General features: G+C 36.4%; 1 protein-coding gene across 4 annotated transcripts in view; it reads right to left on the bottom strand.

Annotated features, from left to right (window-relative positions):
• Positions 1 to 25,480, bottom strand: part of MAP3K7 (mitogen-activated protein kinase kinase kinase 7) — a 34,904-nt gene that overhangs the window by 4,232 nt on the left and 5,192 nt on the right. The window contains exons 6-14 of one of the 4 annotated variants that reach the window (XM_009887507.1): positions 22,388 to 22,516; positions 20,242 to 20,372; positions 19,844 to 19,925; positions 18,515 to 18,666; positions 17,338 to 17,497; positions 14,663 to 14,743; positions 8,243 to 8,310; positions 2,488 to 2,596; positions 533 to 619 (exon numbers count right to left, since the gene is read on the bottom strand). In XM_009887507.1, the coding sequence (XP_009885809.1) occupies positions 533 to 619; positions 2,488 to 2,596; positions 8,243 to 8,310; positions 14,663 to 14,743; positions 17,338 to 17,497; positions 18,515 to 18,666; positions 19,844 to 19,925; positions 20,242 to 20,372; positions 22,388 to 22,516 (999 nt within the window). Of the gene's footprint in view, positions 1 to 532; positions 620 to 2,487; positions 2,597 to 8,242; positions 8,311 to 8,519; positions 8,555 to 14,662; positions 14,777 to 17,337; positions 17,498 to 18,514; positions 18,667 to 19,843; positions 19,926 to 20,241; positions 20,373 to 22,387; positions 22,517 to 25,480 lie in introns of those variants that run through there. The other 3 variants (XM_009887508.1, XM_009887509.1, XM_009887510.1) reach the window with 3 other exon arrangements.

Raw genomic sequence — 25,480 nt, forward strand, 5'->3', positions numbered from 1 at the left:
TATACAGTTTGCAATTACGTTCTCTGTTTATAAAAAAAATTGCCATTTCATTCTTGTTTATGAAGGATCAGCCAGCCCATGCATCTAATGATTTTAAAATTAGAAGCTGTGCAAACCAGCTGGGCCAAAATAAAATAAGCACAACCTCCTGCTCAGTTTTGAAACCTACTCCCAGTGAGGTCTGTATCTTCCTCACAACATGCTCTAGGGAATCTTCTTTGCTCTGTAGAGATACTTTGTGGGTAGCAAGGAACCCAATAACCAATCTGTCTCCTGGGCCTGGCTGCTCTCTTCTTGCAACTGCAGTTACTCTGGATTTCTCTAGCGCTTTCATTCCAGATTAACATGTTTCTGAATGCTTATGGATCCTATCTTTTGGTAGCCCACAATCTGGGGATCACAAGGTAGCTGTTAAGCTTTAAGAGACACAGGAGTAAAGACACATGGAGAAACTACTGATTTTATAGCTGCGTTATTGCTACTAGAGGATTATATGGAGGAGGGTAGGTGGGAAAAAAAAGGGGCTGCTTACCCATACCCCAAAAGCACCTGCCACAGAGTAGTCGTGGTAGAGAAACTAAGGTGTTGCCCTCAAAGACTATGCTATCTCCAAGAGCAGCTTCAAAAGGAAACAGAAATAAGAGAGTGGGAATGGAGAAAAAGTGGTTAAGTGTATGCTTGTAAGGAAACTGGAAGGTGGTAAGAAAAAAAAAAAAAAGAAAAAGAAAAAGAAGACAACCCTAAAACCAGAGACTTAATCACCACAGTATAAATGAGAACAATATAAAAAGTCCTTCCCTATATTAGACTATTGCCATATATGGAATACTGCTACAGCAAAGGGATTATTGCAATGTTTCAAATACAACAATACATGCAAAATACTTCAGATTACATTCCTGAGCATTTCATCACTGTGTCACAGAACTGTAACTTTTCCTGTGACTGACCAGATTCGGCTGCGTCCTCATTTTATCATTTTGCCTCATTAACTTAAAAACGTACCCTCTTTTACAGAAAACTAAAATTATTTATCTTTAGAAATTAAAACAATTCTTTGTTCATGGACTGCATAAACCTAAGAAGAAAAAACATACATGTGGTATATTCTGTATTTACCCGAGTACAAGGTGAGGGACTTCTGTGGGCCAGAAAAAGGGCCTGGTTTTTAGCTTTAGTGCTGCGCTGCATTCAAGGCCAACGACTTAAGACAACCTGCCTTTGCACTGGCATACGACCAGCAACTTTCAGTTCCCAGTGAACTACTGACTGGGTAAGAGCTCGCTTCTGTGTGAGGCGGCAATTTCCATAGGTGCTTACTGCCTAAAGCAACTCGGGACCCACACCACACAAATGAGGGCACAGGGTGGGCTGTGGCAGTGGGCAAAGGCTTTGGGAAATTATGAGTGACAAGGTGTAGAGTGTCATCAGGCAAAGTGACAATGGACAGAAAGAAAAAAGCACAGAAGCAAAATATAAGAGTACGTTGCCCTCCCACTGAAACGGGGGAAAAAAAAAGTACACATCCTACATAATCACCTTATATTTGGTAAAATCTAAGTGTGCATATATGTGTTTGTGCAAGGGTCAGTCCACATCTGAGTTTCCATTTTGCAGTTGGTTACAAGAAAAGAATGAAAGAGTTTGATCAGCCGAAGATGAAACGGATCACAAGAAAAAGATTTAAGAATCTGAGGCACTATGAGGTACCAGCTTGAGACTAAGTTTAAGATTCAACTTGTACATTCTCGTAACAAAAATGTAATTCTTGTTTATATTCTAAAAAGGAATTTGTGGGGATTCCTTGTTTTCATGCAGTCCAGTACTGGTTCTTTTCATAATGGAGTGCATTATGACTTTTAAAATTGAATTCAACTATTAAATTATGTTCATTCTTAATCCTATTTCATAACAAAAGAACAGTGATGTTACAGTAGAAGTATTTACAACACACTTACATTAGTTCATTTTAAACCAGTAAGACTGTGTGCATGTGTACATTCTGCATAAGCAAAATTACAACACAGCTAAAAAATAGAATTAACATATTCCAGCTGATACTCACCTACTAGCATTTCTTTCCAGAAGTGAGAGCAATGAAAACTTTAACTGTGCATTATAATACAAATGCACAAGGCTAAAATGGTCTAAGGTGTCTATTCCCCCAATTTCCCCAAACCACACTACAGTCAAAAACTGGTGCTAAAAGATCTGTATTAAATACTACTATCACTGCATATGCACAGTACTTTCTTACAAGCAAAATGCTTACAAGTTTATGTAACTTAATATAATCTTTACAAAAAAAGTTCTTAAAGCCAGTGTGCAAAACAAAGCAGTAATGTAACAATTTAATTTAAGCAGAACTAAAACAGACTGTGACTTTCACTGCCTAATTTTGTTAATGTCTAGGCACATACTCCACACCTTAAGCAAATACTTTACATTTTTTACAGGCAAAAAGTAAACTAATGAACAAAGCATTACCTGCATCATCAGGTGTCCATGGATTCCGAGTTGGCTTTTCAGAGGTTGGTCCCGAGGTAGTGATCATTCTCACACTAGGACTAGATGATCTACTGCTGTTTCTACTCTCCTGAAATTATAAAAGAAAACAAAATAAAATGACAAGAAAAGTTTAAATAAGATTTTTTGAAGGTTCATTAAAAAAGCATTATTAAAAAGAAAAATAAATGTGAAGCAACCTGAACTTATAATCCTCCCAAATACCCTCCTCCTCTTTTACCCTGAAAGCCCTCCAGACAGTTTGATAAACTGTACATGCATTGCAGGGATAATTTCATCCCCATTTCTACTCCATCCTTACTGTATAAAGAGAAATGTAAGTAATTTGGCTATTCAGCATAATAAAAAGCAGTTTAAGTGTTCAAGATCTTTATATAAAAGCGTGACACTATGTCTAGTAATTTTCACACCACCATTCGGTGAAATCTAGCAGCTCCATAACATAAGGAAGAAATAAAGTTTGCTTCCAATGTTTAATCAATGAATGGAACGACATTCAACTAAAGGAATGCATCTTAGTAACTGCACTACACTGTGGTGTATTAATCTACAGTTTTCTTATGGTTGTTACGTTAACTCAGAGGTTATGCGATTCATCTTGAGAAAACATGAAAAAAGTGTTTAATCAAAAAGGATCAATCAATCAAAGCAAAGCAATTAGAAAATGAGTACGTTCTCTATCACAAAGCAAATTAAGAACTAAAACAAATTTCTGTAGGAAGTTTCTTTATATACAGCTTGACTTCTCCAATCCTTTTGTTTACCAAAGCGCACAAACATAATACAGACTTCATTATTCTACTGAGCTGCTTTAACAGAATTATTATGTACAATATATATTGTTGTATTTCATATACCCCCTCACTGACATAAAATTAACACAGTAAAGGACTTAAGACTATAAACCTCAGCGAGTTTCACAGGAAGAAAATGAAGTAAAAAAAAGATGCTATTAAAATACAGCTATTTTCAATATGGTGTATTCATCATGAAATGATTAATTAAATGTCCCTATTTTTTTAAAAAAAAGCAGTCAAATATACATTACCTGGAAACTGTATTTCTTTATGACTCTTAATTTCCAAATATCCTACCTTAATTTAATTTCTGAAAGCCAAGATTTCAGTCAAGTAACAATACAAAGAGTAACAAGATTCTATACACCGAAATATCCATCATTTCAACTGCACTACATTTCTCCTGTAATTTTTATTAACCATTTAGTGTTTTGTGTTAGTAGCCAGAAACATAGCAATAAACTATTGTAGAAGTAATTCAGTGGATGATATTATCAGGATGACACTTTGAACAAGCTTTTGTGTTGGAATCTTTGTTGACATTAGGCACCGTTAAGTTGCCAAACTTACTGCGTACTGTCAGTGTCCTCAGACATGAATGATAAATACACTCTGCTGCTATGAAAGGGCAGAAGACAGAGCAAGCACTTTTCACAGTGTGCGGGTCCTTTAAGCAAAGAGAGATTTGTTGAGTATCTACAGCTGATGGCAAAGGGCACCTGAGAAGTACTCTAGCTACAGTAATTTCTCAGTGCTGTACTAGGTTGCTTGCTGTACCAGATTGTTTTGATCTATCAACAGGAAAAACCCGCATTTCCTTGATAACATCATTTAGAAAAAATTACTAGAGTTAGAAATGAAGGATTCTTATCTGAAGCATGTCTAAAAGGCATTGCAAAGCCCAAGGGAAGTTCCCAAAACTGAACACCTGTTAGATTACAGCGTTTGTGTATTGAGTGAGATGCTTTAGGCCTCCTGGACGCCAGCCCCTCTGACAGGTAAGCCAGTGACTGTTCTTTAGCCATCAATTTCTGCTACCCTCTCACAGGTATCCTTTCGTCCTTGCTTCCTCCAGGTAGCTCAGTACACTCAACAGACTTGTCATCAGGTTACTCCCAAATCATCTTTGCCAGGTGGCCAAACCCACATGGCACTGTTAGCTTCTTAGCTTCCATTTCTCAAAGACCTGCAGTCTTGAAAAGCTGGCATGCTCCAAGGACTAATGTCCCCCTCAAGTTTGATTTAAATGGTCAACCCAATTTAAACAAATCATCATTACTAGCCCTGTCTCCTCATCTGTGGATTTTATCTCACTGTGAAATGGGAGAAAAAAAAAAAAGTGTATCTGTGACCAATTTCACAATCTCACGGACAGAATGATTCATCTGTGTAATATCAGATCCCTCAAATTATCACACTTAGCTTGCATGCATGTGGGCACGTACATTCTGACCTTGCTTCTCGACTGCTCAATACAGCAAATGGTTTTCTTTAATATAGTTTTTTTTTTTCCACTTCAAAGCAAACTGTAAGAGCTATGAAGGCCCAGCAACAGTTATTTAAGAAAGAAAAGAAAAAAAAAAAAAAAAGGTTTAAAAGAGGTTGTTTTGACATCACATTAGCACTGTGAAAGATGATATACCAAAACAACCAAACCAATAAAAGATACACAGGAAAAGACATGATACCTTATTAGGCATCTGATCATAACCTGCAGTTCTTGAGTGATTATACCAAATATGTTTCTCAGTATCTGTATAAAATATCAAATTCTGTAAAGGCTCTATCCAGTGTAAGTAGCAGGTTTCCTGTGTTCCTTCAAGCCCCTGAAAGTTTTTACAGCTGCAGGTCAGAGCCTGCACATCTGTTTCTGTGGTACAAAGGTGTTTAGGCAAGAGCAGTAGTGCTGGACAGATGGCACAATACATGTTTTAAAATGCATGTACAGGGAAATGGAAAGGCAGAAGAAACAACTCAGTGCAAAAAATAAAAATGCATGTGGAAAAAAGAATAGAGCATCACAGTATATGGATGGAAACAAATGAACATGTCGCATTTTGCCGTAGAGAGAGGGTTGCATCAGTGCTGCTCATATCACTTGGAGTACGGTCCCGTCTAAGGTCACCAGGCACTAGAGAAATCTGTGAAAAATCGGACTAAACACATGTTCTCGACACCAAACCACTCCAACAACTGATTCAGTGATGGAAAACTTTTGGCTTAGCATATTCTCCTGTCTAAACTGTTGATGTAAAAGGGTCAGTTGAGTAGTAAAATCATCCGCACAGCACTATTATTGTCTGCTGTTGATAACATCAGCAAGAGTGATACTGGAAAATGCCTTAAGTGTCTCAAAAACATAAAAATAGTAATTATCAGCCATACAAACCACACAAAACTCCTCTTCTAACAGTACACAGAAATAAAATATACATACAATCATAAAACATACAAGAAGGTCCAATTAAAACAGACCAGCAGTTAAGCAGGGAGAAGAGTCTTGTCTACCCTTTCAGGTAGGCACCCCAAACTTTGGTATATTTATTATTATCATCAAGTCCAGTGTTTTTCTCCACCTTAACAAAAATTCCATTCTGAATTGGAAAAACATGATTAAAAAAAGTTTTAACAACCATTTTCTATTGACATGGCAGCAATTTTCAAGAAAAAAATGTTTAATAAAAAGATTTCTGATCAGTTTTAGTGTGCCAGTTTTTTTTTTTTTTTTAACAAAAAAAAAAAGCAGCACCATGGCAATCCTTCAATTTTGAGTGGGATAAGGGCTTACAAGGGCTGGGTGCGGGAGTGAAGGCACGCAGTGCCGTGCGGCTCAGTGAAGAAGGCTGAGCCGCAGGGTGGGCGTAAGAGAGAATGGAATGTGGGGAAGAAGGATGTTTGCAATGAAGAGAGGCGGGGGAAGAGGATTTTCACATTAGAAAGGATAACCTATATATGGTATGGTGCATATGGGGAGATATCATGAACTGACCAGAGCTATGCTAGTTACAGATGTTTTTTTCTGCTTTGGCTAGTAGGTTGCTTATATGGATAACAGTTCAAAATTTTTAATAAAAATTCAAGACAGTGAGGTCCAGAGCTACAGAAACCCATAAAAAGTAATCTTAAGTCTTTTGCCATAATTACATTGTGATTGCTTTCTTCATTGCTTTCTGATTTTTTTTTTTTTAAATGTACAAACATATGTATGTCAAAAGTCACCATTAGTTTCAGCAGACTTTCCGATCTCTTCTCACATCAAAAAGGGGATGAAAATTCATTATTCATTTATATGGACAGTGCAAAAATTTCTCCCAGTGCATTCTTCATGCCTGTTAAAATACTATGTTTTCCAGATTTTATCATAACGTTTCCAAGAAGTGCAAGATAGCAGCAGAGAATTGTAATTCTTCCACTTAGATTTCCAATAAGCAAGAAAGTAAAATGTGGCTCTGGTACTTCTATAGACCGTCATCAGAAACTGGTGAGGTAAAGAAAAAAACCACTTCTGTATCCTCCTGGTCACAAGGACAGTTTAGCTAGAACACCCATACAAGCAGTTGAACAGTTTCCAAAGAAAGATTATTATAATAGTTATTAAGATATGAAGTAAATGCTGAAATGTTATACTTTTAAATATTGAGCATTCATTAAAATTAAGAGAATGAAAAATTTTAAACAAAAAAAGCTATAATTAAATATATTCCTACATCAGTCAGTGCAATTTAGTGTAAGTGATGTACAGGCACTTAACTTTTTTTCCCCAAGCTTGCATAATTTTAGTCCTACAATTAACTGAATAGGCTAATCTATTTCTTTACTAAATTTTTCAGATTCATTTCTTTCTAACAAATCTGTGTTCTCTGGAGATAGTAAAATGTATTTAAGACTCATCTGTTATTTTCCAATAGATGTACATAGTAAATTCTACTAATAATACCTGGGGTATTGATGAGGTTTCCGTGGCTATCACACACCATGGAATTAAAGAAGGATCAAATGTTGACCTCCCTGATAATTACACACCCCCAAAATTACCACCTATTTTAGATTACTGCAGTAGGTTGTTTAATATGGAAACCTGATTAACCTGACGAATATGCTAACCTCCAGTTTCCCACATCCAAATAATAGCAGGGATCTCAAAATTGCCAATTCACACTCACAATCAAATAACCTCTGTGAATTACTGAAACAGACAACAATGAAATTAAAAATACAAACACACACATCGGAATGAAGCATTTGCTGTACTTTTCACATTTAACATACTCTTAGTTTAATTTGTTCTTAGTTTAATTTTAATTTTATGTGGCATACCACTGTGTCTGTTACCATGGCACTTACAATACCAGATAAGAAGCTGTGTTATAAAATATCTTATCGAAATAGTATTTTTTAAACAATTCTTTGTGACAGCACCCTCCTGTAAACCTTTCACAAGAAATGGAGAGATACTACTGTAAGTTACTATTCAGGGTTCAGAGATTGATAATAAATACATTTATAATACCGATGCACATGCTTGTTATTTTTATGCAAGAAGTGAGTCTAATGTATGTATAATTGCTTCAGACAATCACAAGTAGTAATTACTACTGTTTTCTACATATAGAGAGGTGAAAAGGCTTTCCTGCATAACATCTGCCCTCGGCCAAATTCTGTGGTACACAAAAACTATGTGTACATAAAAACGATAAACGCTGTATGAGCTGTACAGAAAACACTTCTCATCTACAGCTCATTCATAGATTACCCTCATGGAATCTCATTTAAATGCGATACAAACGACACTACAATCTGCCAAGCTTCCACATCGCTTCTGCGAAAGCATCAAAGGTGAAGATTTCCAGACCAGTTTCCCTGTACCGATTCGGTGTTGACTTTACTGAAACACAAAGATGAGACGAGAAAGACGTTACCTGACTGGACTCTGTCCCAGCAACACTAAGATCTTGAATGGATCTGCGCCTCTGCTGTCCGTTTCCTGCTGGGAAAAAAAACAAAACAAAAACAAACGAGTGAAATCTATTCAGAACAAAATAAGAAGGGTGCGACTGTTGCAGAGGAGCTTGGAATTTGTACAAATCCACAGAGAGAAAGTGAGAGAGGGGGAGAGAGAGACAGCTGCAGAATTTTAACTCAAAACATGCTGGCCTGTCAACAAAAAGTATACCCTAATACAATAACCACTCCTACCACATGAATAGCTGCTGCACTCTACTCCACCATCTTCTGTCACATGTATTTGATCAGGCTTAGTACTCGGGGCAGGAGCTGATGACGACATCTATTTCAAGTGCGTTACGTTATGGGGATTTCTAAAAGCTAGACCGCGAAGATAACAGGCTGCCAGCTTTAACCTGTTGCTCTTTGGCGTGCTCAAGGAACACAGCAAGGACTTCTGCCCTCCTGCCGCTCCCCTCCCAAAAATTAGGAAGCGAAAGCGCTTCCTTCTGGCCTTTGTCTCCTTCAGATGACCGAAAAGATGCCCTATTCTCATGCTCTGAGAAGTGTGAAAAGGGGACGGTTCACATCTCACCATCCACCTACTGAGCACAATGCTGTAATCTTTTCCTCTTCTCCTTCCACCTGTTAGCAATTATCCACCAGTGACAGCTACATAAAACAGTTTAAATTTTAACACTGACACGCAATCAAAGGCATTTCCAGGAAACGAAGTCTCCTTAAAAATAAAAGGAGATTATGCAACGGAATCTCCCTGCCTACTTTGATTTTTATTACGGCGATTGTTTATATTGTCTCTGGAGAGCAGGTCAGCTGTCCAAAAGGAAACACCAAAACGTCCTGCGTAACAGCTGACAATGCTCAAAATTCTTGCTCTTCGCTCTGCGTTACGCAACTTTTTGACTGGAGGGGAGCATCCGAAACATGTCCCGCAGCCGCCGCAGCCCCTCGCCCACCGGCCCTGTGCCCACCAGCCAGCCCAGCGCGCTCGGAGCCCTGCAACGGGCTGCCGTCGCGTTTTTAACCTTTTAGATACTTCTCATTCGGCGTCATTTCCATATGACTCCACAGCCTGTCTTGACAGGTGGTTTGATTTGCAACAGTTACTACGAAAAGTAGTAAAGACTACTTAATAGTAATCGATATGTTTAATGGTATCATACTTTGAATTTTTAAATATAGCCACTATGACATGTAGGAACACACTACCACAAAACAGCAATGCAAACTTGTCAGTGTCACTTTACCACTTTGTCATGACATTTTGTAGTCTAAAATTTATAAAAAGTACTACGAGGAAAAAAGCATGTAAGAAAATCAAGAAGGATTCTAGAATGGGAACATATTCTTTGCTCTGACTACAAACGAATTTGAATTGCAACTTTTCTGTGGTCTTGATCTTTTGCTTCTGAAATTCAGGGAAAGTATATACATACCTAAGCAACAATGGCTATATTATACTTAATACTTCGATATGAGAGACCGTGTGAATGACAAATCTACACCAAAATTTCTGAACTTGTTCATTTGCAGTGAACTTTTTCACTACCTAATCATTTAACCAACACGATTATACATTTAATAGAATTCTGTGCTGTGGATACTTCATCTGGCTGCCACAGCTCATCTCAATATTCAAGATATGGGTGAGCCACCCACGACCAATACAAAATTATGTGCACATTTCATTCAACAACACTGTTGTAAAATTAGCTCAGCTGAAATAGGCTCGCAAAAATATCTGAAATTCTCATTTCAGATTAGCAACATTTGTGAATTTAAAGAACCCGGCACATGTGTTGCTGAAATATTAGAACATGGCTGCCAAAATGTTAAAATAATCAGGGTGGGGTGCAAGAAAGAAAAGAAAATGCCTTGTGGGAAGAAAGAGGGGCCAAAACTACTGTGTTGTAATAAGTGAACACCTTTAAATGAAATATCTTCAAGTTAGTAGCATGAGGGAAGAGCAAGCTCTACTAGGCAATGCCATTTTAATTAGTATAACTACTGCAGACATCTGGCAAGTATCTTAGACAAAGCAGAAACAGACTACGAATCAACAAATACTTATTGCTCCAGATTCAAGACAAATTTCAATAGAAAAATACAGTATACAATATATAATCTCTATTTGAAATGATCACTGCTATTTCTCTATGCTTTCCTCTCACAGTTTTGATCTTGTTCTTACCTCTACGTCTATTTAAAACTAATTTTTTCTCGTTATAAAAACTAAGAGATTTGTAAAGGCACAGAAGTTAATATACAGTAACCTGATGCACTATGTTAGGATTTTAGTGGTTTACAGGATTTCAAGATTAAAAATCAAACCTCTCAAACATACTTCCTGGCCTCAAAAAAAAAAGTTTCACATACTGTTGTTTATTTTCTAAAATGAAATGCTAAAGGAACAGGAAACTTTCGTCATGTGCTGCCACACATACTTCAGCAAAAACAAATTCTGCGTCTTATTAAGGCTTTTGATCACCACCACCCCCGCCCCCCCAAATATTCAGAACAGCTATGAACTTTTCTCCCTGCCCTTTAGCACATACTTGCGTCTCCTTTTACACTTTCTTACTTGCGCACAGCGCTCTCTCTTCCTTACACACCTACAAGACCCAGACCTCTCTCAGTGCAGGCCGATCAGTGAGTGTAACAGTGCTAGAAGACATTTTAAAGAAGTTAAAACATTGATCTGTACTCCAGAAGAATTAAGTGATGTGGGGTAACAAGGGTGGGATTTCTGGCTTATATTGGTTTTAAAAGTAGATGGAAAAATTACAGACCTAAAGCATCTATAATTCCTATCCACCTTCTAAAGACAGTCAACCAAATGTGTCTATCCTGAGTAATCATGTATGCAGTGTCAATGCTACAAAAATCTTAACGCTGTAGCACAGTTTCAGATTACAAAATTACAAAGCCAAATGCACGTATGCTATATGCATGAGATGTCTAACGTTGCCAGTGAAGAAAAGGCTGTACTCGAAGGTTTATTTGCTAGATGCTACTTGACTGGTTTGTATCAAAGGGGTGTTCTGATTATTTGTCTTGATCATATTAAAAACTATACTTAGATTTTTTTTTTTGTTGTTTCTTTAAACATATAGCTACTTAAGCTTTTTGTACTTACTAGGGTTTTTATTTTCATACATATACATAAATAAAATGTCGGTGCTTATTATCTGTACTATATGTTATATATACTACAAATGGAAAAAAAAATAATTGATACTTCACTTGGCTATCTGGTTGCAGGATACCACCACAGAAAACTCATTTGTCAAGTTCTTACATAAAAAAGGAATCAGTTCATCCATTTTTCAGTTTCTAAGTTTTGTAAGCTAGTAACACAAAATAGCACCTTAAATGAAAAAAAGTTCTATTCACCCTTATTTAAACTGATGTAGAAAGAGAAAATATGTATCAACAACTTCTGCTTCTGCCAGCGTTTAGCCTTCAGCTGATAAAAATTTGTACTTTATGACCTCGGTAGCATAATCAGTTTGTGGACGAAAAGCAGCTGAGGCAAGACATTACGAAAAACCCCAATGATAGCAGCTGTAGCACTCATAATTTGAAAATAACCCTGCCCCAAAGCAGCTGACTCATGGTAACATGCCTGCGTGGTGCCTCCCCTCTCTGGGAAGCAGCTGCTGTACCATGTGCTCAGCAGAACTTCGGGCAGCAGCACAGAGCAGGTCACGGCACCCGCGCTGCCCCGAGGACGGAGATGGGCTGCTCGCCCCACCGACGGACGTGCCCAGGGAGGTTCGGAGGAGCCGGGTATGGGGCAGAAGTGCTAAGGAATGTAATGGCGTGGGATCGAGACGGAAGTGCCAGTTTGGGGGGTCTTGGAAGTGTAACTAAGAAGAGGAAACGAGTTTTAAGAGGCCAGAACTGAAAGCCTGCTGATGAGAGAGTAAGGAAAGGAAAGAGGTGAGAAATAGGTCCCGTTACATTGTCTTTATAAGAGTAACTGAGCAAGGTACTTCTGAATAACTGCTTTAGTATACAGAGAGATATAATTTTACTGGGCAGATGATCACATCCTTGTCACGTAACGATTAATCTACCTTTTTCTGGCTTTGTGATCCTTACAGGAAAACTATTCTGACAACTAGAAAACTTTTATTTGTAGAAAATTTGCATCTTTTTCCAGAGAGCCAATACTGTCTTTTAGCTTCAGTAGTTCTCTCATCCTAGTCTTTGGCTGTAGATTCATTCTATAGAAAATAATTATTAATTTCTCAGCTTTCATTTTATAGGCTAAGAAAGCCATGATTTCAGATTCTTCTTTATACTCTCCATAGCATCCTCATAGCTCTTCCTGCTATTATTTCACAGTGGACGTATGTTGCTTTTATATGGCCGCCTGGAATAGTATGTTGAATTCATGATTAAACCTCAGCAAGGGCCTGTAAAATACTGTTAGTGCTTCCTTATCTTTCCTGAAAATGAACCCTACAATTTCACATAGCTTTTTACAATTGCATTACATTTGTGGCTTATGCTCCCTGGGATTAATCTGCATATCTCTACTGTGGTTCTCTGTCATCTTATTAAAAGAAATTGTTGCTAGTGTATGACCCACAGTGCATGACCCTGGATTTTACCCTATTTCTAATTTTTTTTCCCTGAGTCACAAGATTCACCCTATGGGATACTCTAATCCTCCTCTTTATGAATAGTCACTTCTGATAAAGCGTTTACAGTGAATTTCATTATCCCTTACTGAAGGCCTAAATACCTTAAGAGTAAATTTTGAGAAAATTCTTTAATATGCTTGCTCCAATCCTATACCTTCTTTCATTTCTACAAGTTGCTATTTCTCTCATATCTATTCCAAATTCACCTTGGAGTTCCCCCCTGTCAAGTTCAATTAAAATAGTCCAGGTGAAGAATATCTAACTGACTTCCTCTGCCTAAATAAGTAAAAGCAATAGACTCATACAATCTATTTGGTGAAAATGACATAGCATTCTATTTCACTGACTTTTAAATTATTCTCTAAAAAGTTCAAGATTTCTTGGAAGCCTCAGTGCTGTTACATGCAGAGAGTGTGCACACTCAGTTAGCTTCTAGATCTTATTTACCAGGCTCTCATCACGTGTTGACACTGCAAAACTCTACACAACACTTTCTCTTTCCTTGCTCTCTCTGAGTTTCATTTACGTCACGGCAGGCCAGGACCATTTGAAAAATCACAGTGGAAAGCTACACTAGTAAACTTTCTTGCCGATTTGTTAGCCTCAATGCCAAATAGGTTTTCTTTTCATGGGTAGTGCTATTATTCTTTGGAATCTACTTTCTGACAGTCTGTATTTCAATAACTTCAATAAAGTTATTTGAAAGAAACTTTTGTACAAAATTATCTTTTGCATTCAACTTTAAAATACCAAACAATATCAAGACTTACAAGGAAATTTCCTCAAATGACACAAATTTAGAATAGGGGGTCCATAGTTTTAATGGATCTCTAGATTAGCAGCAGATACCATTACTCACATCTCCAGCCTCTGACAAATCATTTTGAAGTAACTTGCACACTGCTAATGGTATACCTATCACAGTTTGGGATTGATTATACTTATTTTTAGGCTTTAAGAAGTATGAAATGAAAAAGAGAAATCCACTTTGATTGCAAAAAAAGGAATGGGAAAGGCAAATGATATGCTGCTAACTAAATATAGATTTGGGATAGATGAGAATTATCCATTGAAGTCCCAACTGAAATTACCAGCTATGGTGCCCAATTATACTGATTTTCTTCCTGTCAGAAGCCTCTCCTAATAATTTTAGTTTGCATTAAACACAAGAGAAATACCTCATGCAGACACATTTTAAGTCTAGAAAAGTGTAGTCAAATATAAGAATGACATAGATTATGTGTTAATTGTTTTAATCACAAGTATCACATGGATTTGAAGTTCTGTACATAATGAAAATTTTTTGTTCTACTAATATTTGATTAGATTAAAAATGGGTGCTCAAACACAACAAAGATCAGGGCAAGATAATTACTTAGATAGGAATTTTTCAACTTAGGTCCGTTTTTCACCAAATGATGTATTGTAATAAAAGACTGCATATATAGTTTTGCTCTGTAAGACGACTCTTAACCTCAAGATCATAAAGGAAAAAAATCCTTTCTCGATAAACGTAAATTCAAACTGGAAGATTGAGTCCTCTACTGATAAAAGTAAGTTTGTACTAAAACATCACGTTCTTCTTTACAGAGACGTTATGAAAACTTTGTGGGGATAATTTCTAGTTCTGTCCTAGAGCAACTGGAGCAAGAAGTATTTTTAGCAGTCTGATCATTATTCCGGCATCTTAACCAATGGACCCGTTCACCTGGTCTGCGATACCTGGTATGATGATCTCAGGGACATCCAGAATGTTGCCAAATGAAGCAGTTTTACGATGGCCTCGTTTAGGCTTGGAATAGGCTGAAAAAATACACATATACAATACACATGCAAAACACTAAAATGGCAATAGCAAAATTATTAAATTCCTAATATTGCATTTTTTATAAACTTGGTTAAACTATAGTTCATGCAAAAATGTGTCATGCAGAATAAACTGCATTGCCTTCCACTCATGCTTACACATAGTAAAGCAACTGTTAAAAAGCAAAAAATGCAGAACTAGCCGTCATTACAACACTGTGTAATTAGTTATCGTTAGCAACACAAAAGTCAAACACAGAAAGCAGCATGGCAACAAGGAAGGGAAAACCAAATGTAATTATCCAAACAGAGAACAAACTAAACTATTTCAGATCACCTGTATATTCAGAATAAATTCTTGATTGCCTGAACTTAGATAACATTTTCTCTTTAGCGTTGGGTACAAACTATTTTATAAACAAGATTAATAGCTGGGTACTTCTGTTTCTTTAAATCACATCCTTTTAAAGGAAATCTCATCTGCCTCTGAAAAAATGCTTACTCTTATTACGTTTGACAATCATTCCTGCCTTCCATTCTGTTGTCCTATTAGTGAAGATTTTTTTGTTTTGCAAACTGGATATCACTACCAACCGTTTCATTTTTGAACAGTGTTCAAGAAATATTATATACTTTGGAATAAAATCTAATAATACATTTTTATTTTCCTACTTACGTAGTTTAAGATAAATAGTTCCCATTTAAAGAAAAGTCTGAATATATCTCCCAAAGGTAAAACACTGCAGCATAGCCATCTCAAACTTAATAAGTAATGGTGATGTGCATTATGTGATTTACTCGTACACTTAATCTAGTGATAGATGGAACAAGAAAATTAAATAATTCTTGACCTGATTTACTCTTAACAACAGCCCAATTCTCACCCAGCCACGCATTTTTTTTTTCAGGTTTACAGCATTTTATTTTTGTCACACAGTTAACAAGATTAAAAAAAAAACACAAACAACCAAACAAAGCAAAACCAATACAGTGCTGTTTCAGTTATTTTTGAAAACGTTATGGTCAGATTTGTTTGACCTCATTTCTTGTCATTCACTACTGCCTAAAGTGATTTCTTAAAAAAAACAACAAAAAAGAACTAGTATGTTCAATACATACTTTTGTTTCAAGAAAAAGAAACCCTACAGTCGTAACAACAAAAAAATCTTAGAATATTCTGAAATAATAATTGCTATTCAGAGCAATGTACGTAAGGAAGACAAACCAGGAAAATTAAAAACTCACACAAAGGAGGGCCAGGTTATCTCCACTAATGTCAAAAACTTACATTGACTTTAGAGTGTCAGTGACCAAAGTAAGTCCTGACATATTTTAAAATAAAACCAGCATGTTGTTATTATCAGGTAAGTACACAGCTGCCTTCTGTGTTAGGAGACCTTTAGAGATATTCAGGGTGAGATGTGCTACACAATCATCCAGTCAAAGACTGACAGTACAAAAGACAAATCTTGAAATAAGGCTTTAAAATAAGAACATAAAAGTAAAAAGTGTTTAGGGCAAGATATATATTATTTCATGAGTAACTTCAGTATTTAGTAAAACAAGATCCTATAGTAATCATAATACAATGACGAACAAAAATAAAATAGTCATGGTGCACAAGAAAGCCAGAATATGATGCATATTTCTTTGCTAATTACACCTACTTGATTACTCTAATTTTCAGATTGGTAGAAAAATACTCGAACAGCTAAATAAACCTGGACTAATCAAAGTAATTTGGTCTGATTATTTAAATCTCTGGTTATATATCATAACAAAAAAAAAGCTTCACATAAGAAACTTAACACTTGAAGTTTGCACAGATTAACAAACAATATCTTTGATGAAGAAAAGAGACAAGAAAGTGTTTGCTAAGTACAGACATTTTTATTAATTTGCTCTTCTGGGAAGAATAAAGATTGCTTTCACGATAAAATTATGTATTTATACTTACACATAAATTCCAATTCACTCAAGGATTTAATGTTTAGACACAACAGTTTATAGCTACCTGAAGCAAACCTGGCAAGACACCTGTAGCTTTTTTTTTTTTTTTTAAAACAAAAGATACCAATGCTTTGTTAATCCGATGACTAAAATCTGTGTTTCTCTTTCTGAAATATGTTAAAGTGGATTTTAAAACTTACTTGAGAACATGCTGAACTTTAAACCCACCTCAATTTCAAAATATTACAGAAATAACCTTGAAGGAAATGTTATTTTAGAAATAATTATGCTAGTGGAGATGGAATAACATTATTTCAGATGCACAGGAGAAAGCTGTGCATTTGGAATAGGACTGATACTTACAAGTCTCATAATGATTTTTTAAAAAGGTAAAAATCTAATTAAACAAAAGTAATCTCTTCTGCAACCATAGAAGTACCCAATTAAAATACTCAATCGCAAATGAAGCCATTTTCCCCCACGATTAATAAAGGACAATAAAGACTACATGAAAAGTTAAAGGATTTTCATACGGCTAATGCTATTAACCTTTTGTAAGACTATGCATGTTTTACATCTTCCTTCCTCCTTTCCTTCCTTTAAATTCCTTAGTCTACCCCCCAAAGATCCTTTAATTTTACCTGTGATGGAAGCTATTCTTGCTTCTATTTCAGACATGTCAGCACTCATCCTTTTGGCGTCTCCTGAAACAAGGGCTGACTGTGGTCGTGCGCGAACATCTGACAAGCTCTCCACACTGCTCCCACGAGATGGGGGTAAACTCAAACGGCCAGGATCACCCTGTTTCAACAATCACATTTTTAAAAAGAAAAAAAACATTCTGCAGAAGCCCCTCCATGATATTTAGGTTAAAATATATTTCTATAACGTGCATTTAAAAAGTGACAAGATTTAAAATTTATAATTCAATAAATGGTAATAATTTAGCTATTATTGGCATACAAGAAACAAATATCTATAACTTTCAAAAAAATCTAATTTTATGCAGATAAGAAAATGAGTAGAATTAGGCCAGTATTCAGCCTGGAGAAGAGAAGGCTCCGGGGAGATCTTATTGCGGCCTTCCAGTACCTAAAGGGGGCCTACAGGAGAGCTGGGGAAGGACTTTTCACTAGGGCACGTAGTGACAGGACGAGGGGGAATGAATATAAACTGGAAGAGGGCAGGTTTAGATTAAACATTAGGAAGAAGTTTTTCACTTTGAGGGTTGTAAGGCACTGGAACCGGTTGCCCAGAGAGGTTGTTGAGGCCCCATCCCTGGAGGTGTTCAAGGCCAGGCTGGACGTGGCCATGGGCAACCTGGTCTAGTGGGAGGTGTCCCTGCCCATGGCAGGGGGGTTGGAACTCGACGATCTTTAAGGTCCTTTCCAACCTGAACCATTCTATGATTCTAATATTGTCACAAGAGAATCTTTGTATTTTTTCATCCTATGAAATAAAACATAGTATTTTCAAAATTCACATAAATGTTTAAACCTTTCATGTCATACTAGCATTTTGGTTCTAAATTAAGGAAGCAATTTTCAAATACAAATTTCTTTTAACCTAATGAATCCCTTTAAATAAAATAAACTAATCTTTGATTTCATTGGAGATCTTATTAGAGCGTTCCAGTTCACCTTTTTGGAATGATTCAATATTTTTCTATTCCCTTTCATGTTCTTTTCCTATAACTAACTGGCTTCAATTTTGTAGCATTTTTGAAAGAAGACACTAATGTTTTGTAGCAGTCACAACACTTTTGTTCAGCTTCCTCCATTTCATTGTTATGGTTCAAAATTGCAGGCATTGGCTTACCGGCTGCTTGGCTGTATTTTTCATTTGCTGGGCCAATTTTGACTCTAAACGTTTAATAGTGTCATTGGTAGAAGCTCCTTGGAAGTCGCTTGGTTCCATGTTAGCATCACTCTTGTTACTTGTGTTTGTAGAAGTGATGTCCATGAATGAACCTAGAAATCAACAACAAGGAAAAACATTTGAGAATTTCCACCAAAAATACTGAAGTGCATCTCTTCCCTTGAACGTTCTGAGAAGCCTAACTTTGCTTTAAAGCAACATTTTAAAAAAACTTTTAATGAAAGGCAAGCTGCAAGATTGCAAAAGATCCACTAATGTAAAAAGTAAAAGCAGTGAAAAATACAGAATACACAAGTAAGTACTATGATGATAGGCAATCTTTAGGGTGCCCTGAAATTGCTGGGGTAGATGTTACATTAACAACACAACCAGCAACCTCATTCACAAAGTCCATCATTAAGCACAGAGGAGCACAAATACCTGAAAAATAACAGACAATATATATTCACAGTTTAAAGTGATAAATCGTATCTTAAAATCATAAACTGAGGGGTGGAGAGCAGCTAGTGCAGTCAGTACGATGCTACAGCTGAAAAGATTTTGTAATATACAGGTCACTAAGTTGCAAAGTAGCCAAGGAAACTTTATCCAAAACAACCGCAATTTGTTTGGAGACAGAAAACAAACTAACCTAGCAGTGGAAGGTGAAGACACCTAAGCTTAAAAACAACTGAGGTGGGAAAACTGTGCTCTAAAAAGTGAGAAGACTGAATGATCTTTATTTTCTATTACTAAGAGGATTTCTCAGAGGGCAAGACTACCTGAACCCCTAGCCCACATTTTGCTCCATTCACCTTTCTAGTGATTTCCTTGCACTTAACTTAAATTACTCTATTTACTGCATCTCAACATAAAACAACTACAAGTTTGAATTCCGGAGTCGTAACTGAAAGCAGGTGTAGCTTTCGAGAATAGCCAAAAATTAAAAAATGCCAACTCCTAAACATTACATATAAGTGAAAGACTGTCAATTGCTAGCAATATTATGGGGGGAAAGAAGGACAAGACCTTAAACCTAGACATTTGGAGACAGTTTTACTATATACTTGTTCTCCATTAAAGGTACACTTCAGCAAAACCATTTGGCTGAGAACACTAAACGTGATGTGGTATGAAGTCTTAAGAAAAAAGTAGATTCCTGCCAATGCTTGAGATTTTGGAAAGGTTACCTTTCCCAATTTGAGTTCAAAATCAATATGAGAACGTGTTTTATAATGCGTGTGCATCATTTCATGTTGCTGTTCTTTTCTCTTATTTATACAACTGTACCTGTACTAGTGGCAGAGTTGCTTTGGCCTTCATCTGAATACTGGCAAGGATACTGTAGAGGTTCATCTGCTCCAGGAAAGTACTGTGAAAAAAACAGCAATGATTTGTTTAAAAAAGTAATCAACAATTGTTTTAATTTTTTTTATTTTTAAGGATACATTAAAATACATCTATAGCTATTGTTATTGATTTCCCCAAACTTGTTATGAGTTAGTATACCTCTCCCATAAGGAGAGGAATTATTTCCTTTCTCTACTGCAAGAATTTGATAATTTTTATTAAAGAGAGGAGAGAGAAAACATGCAAGCCCGCCTTTAGAGTGTGATAAAAGGCATACCTTTTATAATCCAATTTCCCAACTTAAGAAATGGTTAAGATACTAAAATAAAATTTTATACCCGCATCAAGTGTGTCATTATTTTAACAATTTCCTCCATGGATGGTCGTTGTGAGGGATCCTTGGACCAACAACGGGTCATTAAACTCTCAATTGGTTTAGGTAAGTTTTTGATCAGTGGTGGCCGAGTACCTACAATTGCAATTAGAAAAAACCCTTAATTTGTTAAACAGACTATAAGATGACTCACAGGGACTGAAATATCTCCAGTATTTTGCTAAATAAATACAGGAAAATGTATAGTTAATTGTAGTTTGAAAGAACTGGCCTGTACTTAATTTCCTCTCTCACCAGCAAAAAACTGACCAAAAAACTTCCTTTGCACTACATACAAGTTACAATTATATATAAACAAGTAGAAAGAAAATTAAACTTTTCCTTCAGCAGTGGTTTGAATAAATTCACTGACTGAGGAAGCAAGTAGTAACAGCCTTTGGTTCCTAATGCTGTACTCACAAGCGAAAAAAAAAAGAGTAATTTTTAGTGCTGATTTTACTCCTAAAAACTTCCTCAAAAATTATTAAGCACTGGAAGCACCAATTTCGGGTGACTTTTTCATGGCCTATATGCATTTTTAATTACGTACGTACTTCAACTGTTGTATAACTATTCAGCTGCTTTTGGTTCAAGTTTCTACTCTTTTTACTATTTCAATAATGACTACAATTAATGAACGTCCATTTGTGTTTAATACAGGAGATGTAGTGACATTTTGCACAGAAAGCAGCAAGAATTTAAAAGCGTATTAACCATAACAAGTAATACACGAACCATCTCTCAGGGGTTTCAAGTGACATGAAGCACACTAACACTTCCTTCCTAAGAAGGAAAAGAGGGGGGAAAAAAAAGAAAAAAGAGAGAAGTTTTTAAAGCAAAACTAGGGGCAAACAGGGAATTTGTCTTCCCCTAAAGGATACCCCCACACCTTACCAAGGCTTTCTGATTTATGACTATTACATTTACGCTTACTTTTACAGTTAATGCTTTTATGCAAGGCACTCATCACTCCTATCTCAATGACTTGTGTCCTTGAAAAAATGAATGGAGAATCTCTTTCTTCATTCAAAGATGCCATTTGCAAACATCTATCTTTGTGCATTATTGTGACTATAATGCTTATTTATCCTATCACTGTCTGCCCCTTTTTCTTCTCCATTGAACAGGATGCCTGTGCTCTTAAGCTTTTATCAGTTAGCACTGACGCAATGACACTCAGGCCGAGTACCCGCCTTCATTGCTTGTTTGTTAATTATGTCTTCCAAACAAGTTTGTGCTTTCTTTGATGTTGTCTTTCACAAATGGCAGAAACTCTTTGCAGACATTCACTGAACTACTTCACTACCATTACTTTATTCTTCTTAAAAATGTGCTTTGCCGCGGTACCTAAAAACACACTGTTAAAAAAGTTACACTAGCATGAGAATGCTACAGTCTATTATTCTGACCAATGCCGTACCACTGCTTTCTTTTGTCCATTTGAATCCCACCATTGCCTCCTGTTTATATTCTAAGCTCCTGAGAATCTGTTCTGCATAGTACCTAGCACAGTAGAGTTCTGCTCCATGACTGCAGGTACCTAGATATAAAGGTAAACCAATTCAAACAGCTGAATAAAAAGACCCCAAACAGATGAAAACCAAAGTAACATTCTTAAGTCTTAATGCTTCTGCAGGAGTTTGATAGTTTCCAACATTCCTAAAGGCAGGTCAAGTTACTTCAACTCATACATTTAATGTAGATGCCTAATTAGAAAAAAAAAAAAAAAAAAAAAAGAGACTGACAACTTGGCTAATAAAACTGTAATTCCTGCAGAAAGAGGGGTTGGGTTGTTCTTTTTTGTGGCACATGGTTCAGATCACTTTTAAAATGGAGTGTCAAACCAAAAACAACATGAGTTTTTTCCCTTTGTTTGTTCATATGCTCGTTACATGTAGCAGAAAACGCAAGCACTGTAGCAGCCAAATAACACAAAACCCACACTGACACAAAGTGGCAGTGTCTAACTTTTAAGCCTCTATGACAAAAATACATATTTAATGAAGTATAAAATGGAAAAAAGCAGTAATTTAAAGCTGCAGTTAAGAGTGTTTAGCAAATTTAAAGGTGAAATACACAACTTCAAATGCAATAAAGTATTTTCAACTCACCATTGTGAACTGCCCACATTATGCGGAAAGCTGGACCACCAATCTCATCAAAAGGTTTCCTACGGGTGATTACCTCCCAGAGAATAATACCCCAACTGAAAACGTCGCATTTTTCACTGTAATTGCTACCTGGAAGAAAGCCATCAATATAATTTGTCTCTTTGCTATATAACACATTAAAAAGAAGTACAGTTTTAGCTGATAAATAGCTCTATATGCTTCCTTTCACTTCACATTTGTTTTGCAGAGAAAAAACAGTTTTCTAAAGCTGGCTGATTCACATTAACTTAAGTCTGAAATCATTTGACAGTAGGACTGTTAAGAATGCCTCTCTCTGGAAATCAATCCTTTTTACTTGGAGTCATCCTGGAATGACAAAACGCGTCAGTTTTCTTACATAATATAAAACTCAATTTATTAAGTTTCAAAGATCTCTTGCATTCGGGATTTAACTGACTATGCTGTTTTCCTCTAGATATTCTTCTGCAACTCACTTCTTCCATGTTAGTCACAATATGCCAGCCAATAACATCTGTCACATCCATTGGTCTTTATTAATTACAGGTCTTTAGCAGAACTAGTAAGTTACCATATGAACAAATCAGCAGATTCCTCAATTCCTCACCATCTTATTTCCTCCCTCTTTATTATTCTCACTCTTTGTCATGTCATTATTTAAAGTTCTTTGACCGTAAGTTCAATATTTCTAAGACGCCTGTTAAAGGTGCAGAAGACACGTAGGTGATACAGAATAATGAATAAAAACGTTCAGAGACTGCAAACAAAGAATGTATGCTCTGTAACCACAACTCAGGCAAATACTAAAAAGAAGTGTGAATGGCTAACAACATAATAAATGCGTGAATATAAATCATAGAGATTTGCTCATCTGTCTTCAAACTAGGGTCAAAATTGGCATTGAGTGGCCAAGAGATTTTTTTGTTAATGAATATCAAAAAGCATAACTGAGACAAATAATTTCATAAACAGTGGAATTAAAGAAGCGTAGTTTCATGTGGATACCTATCACATAGCATGCAGTTGCAAAAGGCTCAGCTCTACCTGTAAGCCATCTCCCTCTGCCCCCATCTCTCTGACAAACTGTGCACGGAAAGCAGCACGTTCTCAGGCCAGTTCTTGCAGACCAGCCAGTTTGCAAGGCAGAGAGAGAGACAGGCTGCAGCACAAACCACAAGTTCTAAGTGAAGGCACTAATTTGGACTTGTCCCAGCTCCTGATTTTACAAAACTCTTGAAAAACTTGGCATCTCTGAAACTTGAAGTGGTTGAGTCACTGTCCCTGGAGGTATTTAAAAGATGGGGATGTGGCGCTTAGGGGCATGGTTTAGTGGTGGACTTGGCAATGCTAGGTTAACGGTTGGACTTAAACATCTTTTCCAACCTAAATGATTCTATGATTCTTTACACCTGTATCAAAGTAGCTGAACGTGGCTAATGAGTTTAAAAGTTAATGAAGGGGAACAGCAAAGTCAGCTTTATCAATCAGCTTTTTTTCAAAGATGCTGGACAAAAAGGTATCTGTTAACAATGGCAGACTGCAAAGGGAAGCAAAACAGTTCCTCTCATCTATGCGGCCACAGCACTTCTGTGAAACACAGCCTATGACAGGGAAGCAGTGTTATTCTCCTGTTTGAGCAAGGAAATTCTGTTTTGTGGCTGAGAAGTCTTGGACTAATTCTGAAAACTGGGAGTCCAAAAGAAGTGAGTGTTCTGTTCATTTCATTACAAAATGTTAGTACCAGAATAGTACTAAAATAAGATTAGCATTTATTCTATTGTTGAATTCTGATGCAGTAGCATAAGCAAAGAAATTTTTAACAATTTTTACATTTGACATGATAATTTTAGTAGTTTAATAACCATTCGAAGAGTAACTTGATATGCTGCATCATAGAAGCTACTAGATTCCTTTCTTTCCTTGGTACTTATACAAAGATTCGTGTCATTATCAGTAAATGCATTCAGGCAAAAGTGCATAAAACCAACTGTAAACTGAAGGCTTTTGCTGCTGTCCAACAATAAATTTGCAATGCAAGGTTTCTTTGTTCTGCCCTGCTGAATTCATACACCAGAGGAATTAGGCTATACACTGTATACCCCTAGTATAAATATACTTACTCCAGAATCTAGTTTTGATTAAGATTTTTCACTCAAAAATGCAGCTTCAACACAGACTGTCTAATTGATTATTTCTAAAAGAAATAATTATCTCTTATTTCTACAATTTCATTTAACAATAAGCCAATGTTAAGAAAAGAAGAATTCCTAGCTAGAGTTAAAGAAAGAGAGTAGATGCCTCAATATAAAGGGACAGAATGGAAAATTTTTAGGCACCAGAATGAAACAGATCACTGTTGGGTGGGTACTCGCAATATGCGAGAGAAAAAGGTACCTTCAAAACAAAAGCTCTAAAGGTGCTGTTTGGGAAGAAACACCTCCCAAAAATGTATATGGACACACAGAATTTGCTGCTTCTCTCTGGAATAAGGACAGTAAGAGAGGCCACTTGGATCCAGAATCTGGGAAACCACTGCTGCACTTGCCAAATCTATCAAAACCAGGACGCTTGCTTCCTAAAGCAGGAAGATGACTTCTCCAGACCACTGCTCATCACAATGATAACATAAGGTACTGACTTGCTAAAAGGTTTTCAATTTGCAACCTAATATTGACTGGATTATTTCTGATAATGATGCAGCAATTATACCTATCTAATTATGAAGTGTCATCAGTCTTCCCCAGCTACACTTCAAGAAATAGCTTGTTTTCCTACTTAACTAAATTAACTGTTAATAACAAGTTCCTCAGTATGCAGGAAAGAGGAAGCACATCAAATTTCTAGATTACACAAAAAGCAGACAAAGATGGAGTTACAAGAAAGTGGCGGTCTGAAAATGAAGGCAATTATGTTCAATTTAGAAACACAGACAAATTCTAAAGATAAAAGCTGATCAGAATAGGGAGTGAAAGTAATGACAGCATATTTAAATGTCAAAAGAGTTTGAAATGACTTAAGAATCTTGGAAATAGCACAGTCCTGAGGAAATAGCCCTCTGGCTATGTTTTACTTGCT

Source organism: Charadrius vociferus, unplaced genomic scaffold (assembly GCF_000708025.1).
Source record: "Charadrius vociferus isolate BGI_N301 unplaced genomic scaffold, ASM70802v2 scaffold185, whole genome shotgun sequence".
NCBI lineage: Eukaryota > Metazoa > Chordata > Aves > Charadriiformes > Charadriidae > Charadrius > Charadrius vociferus.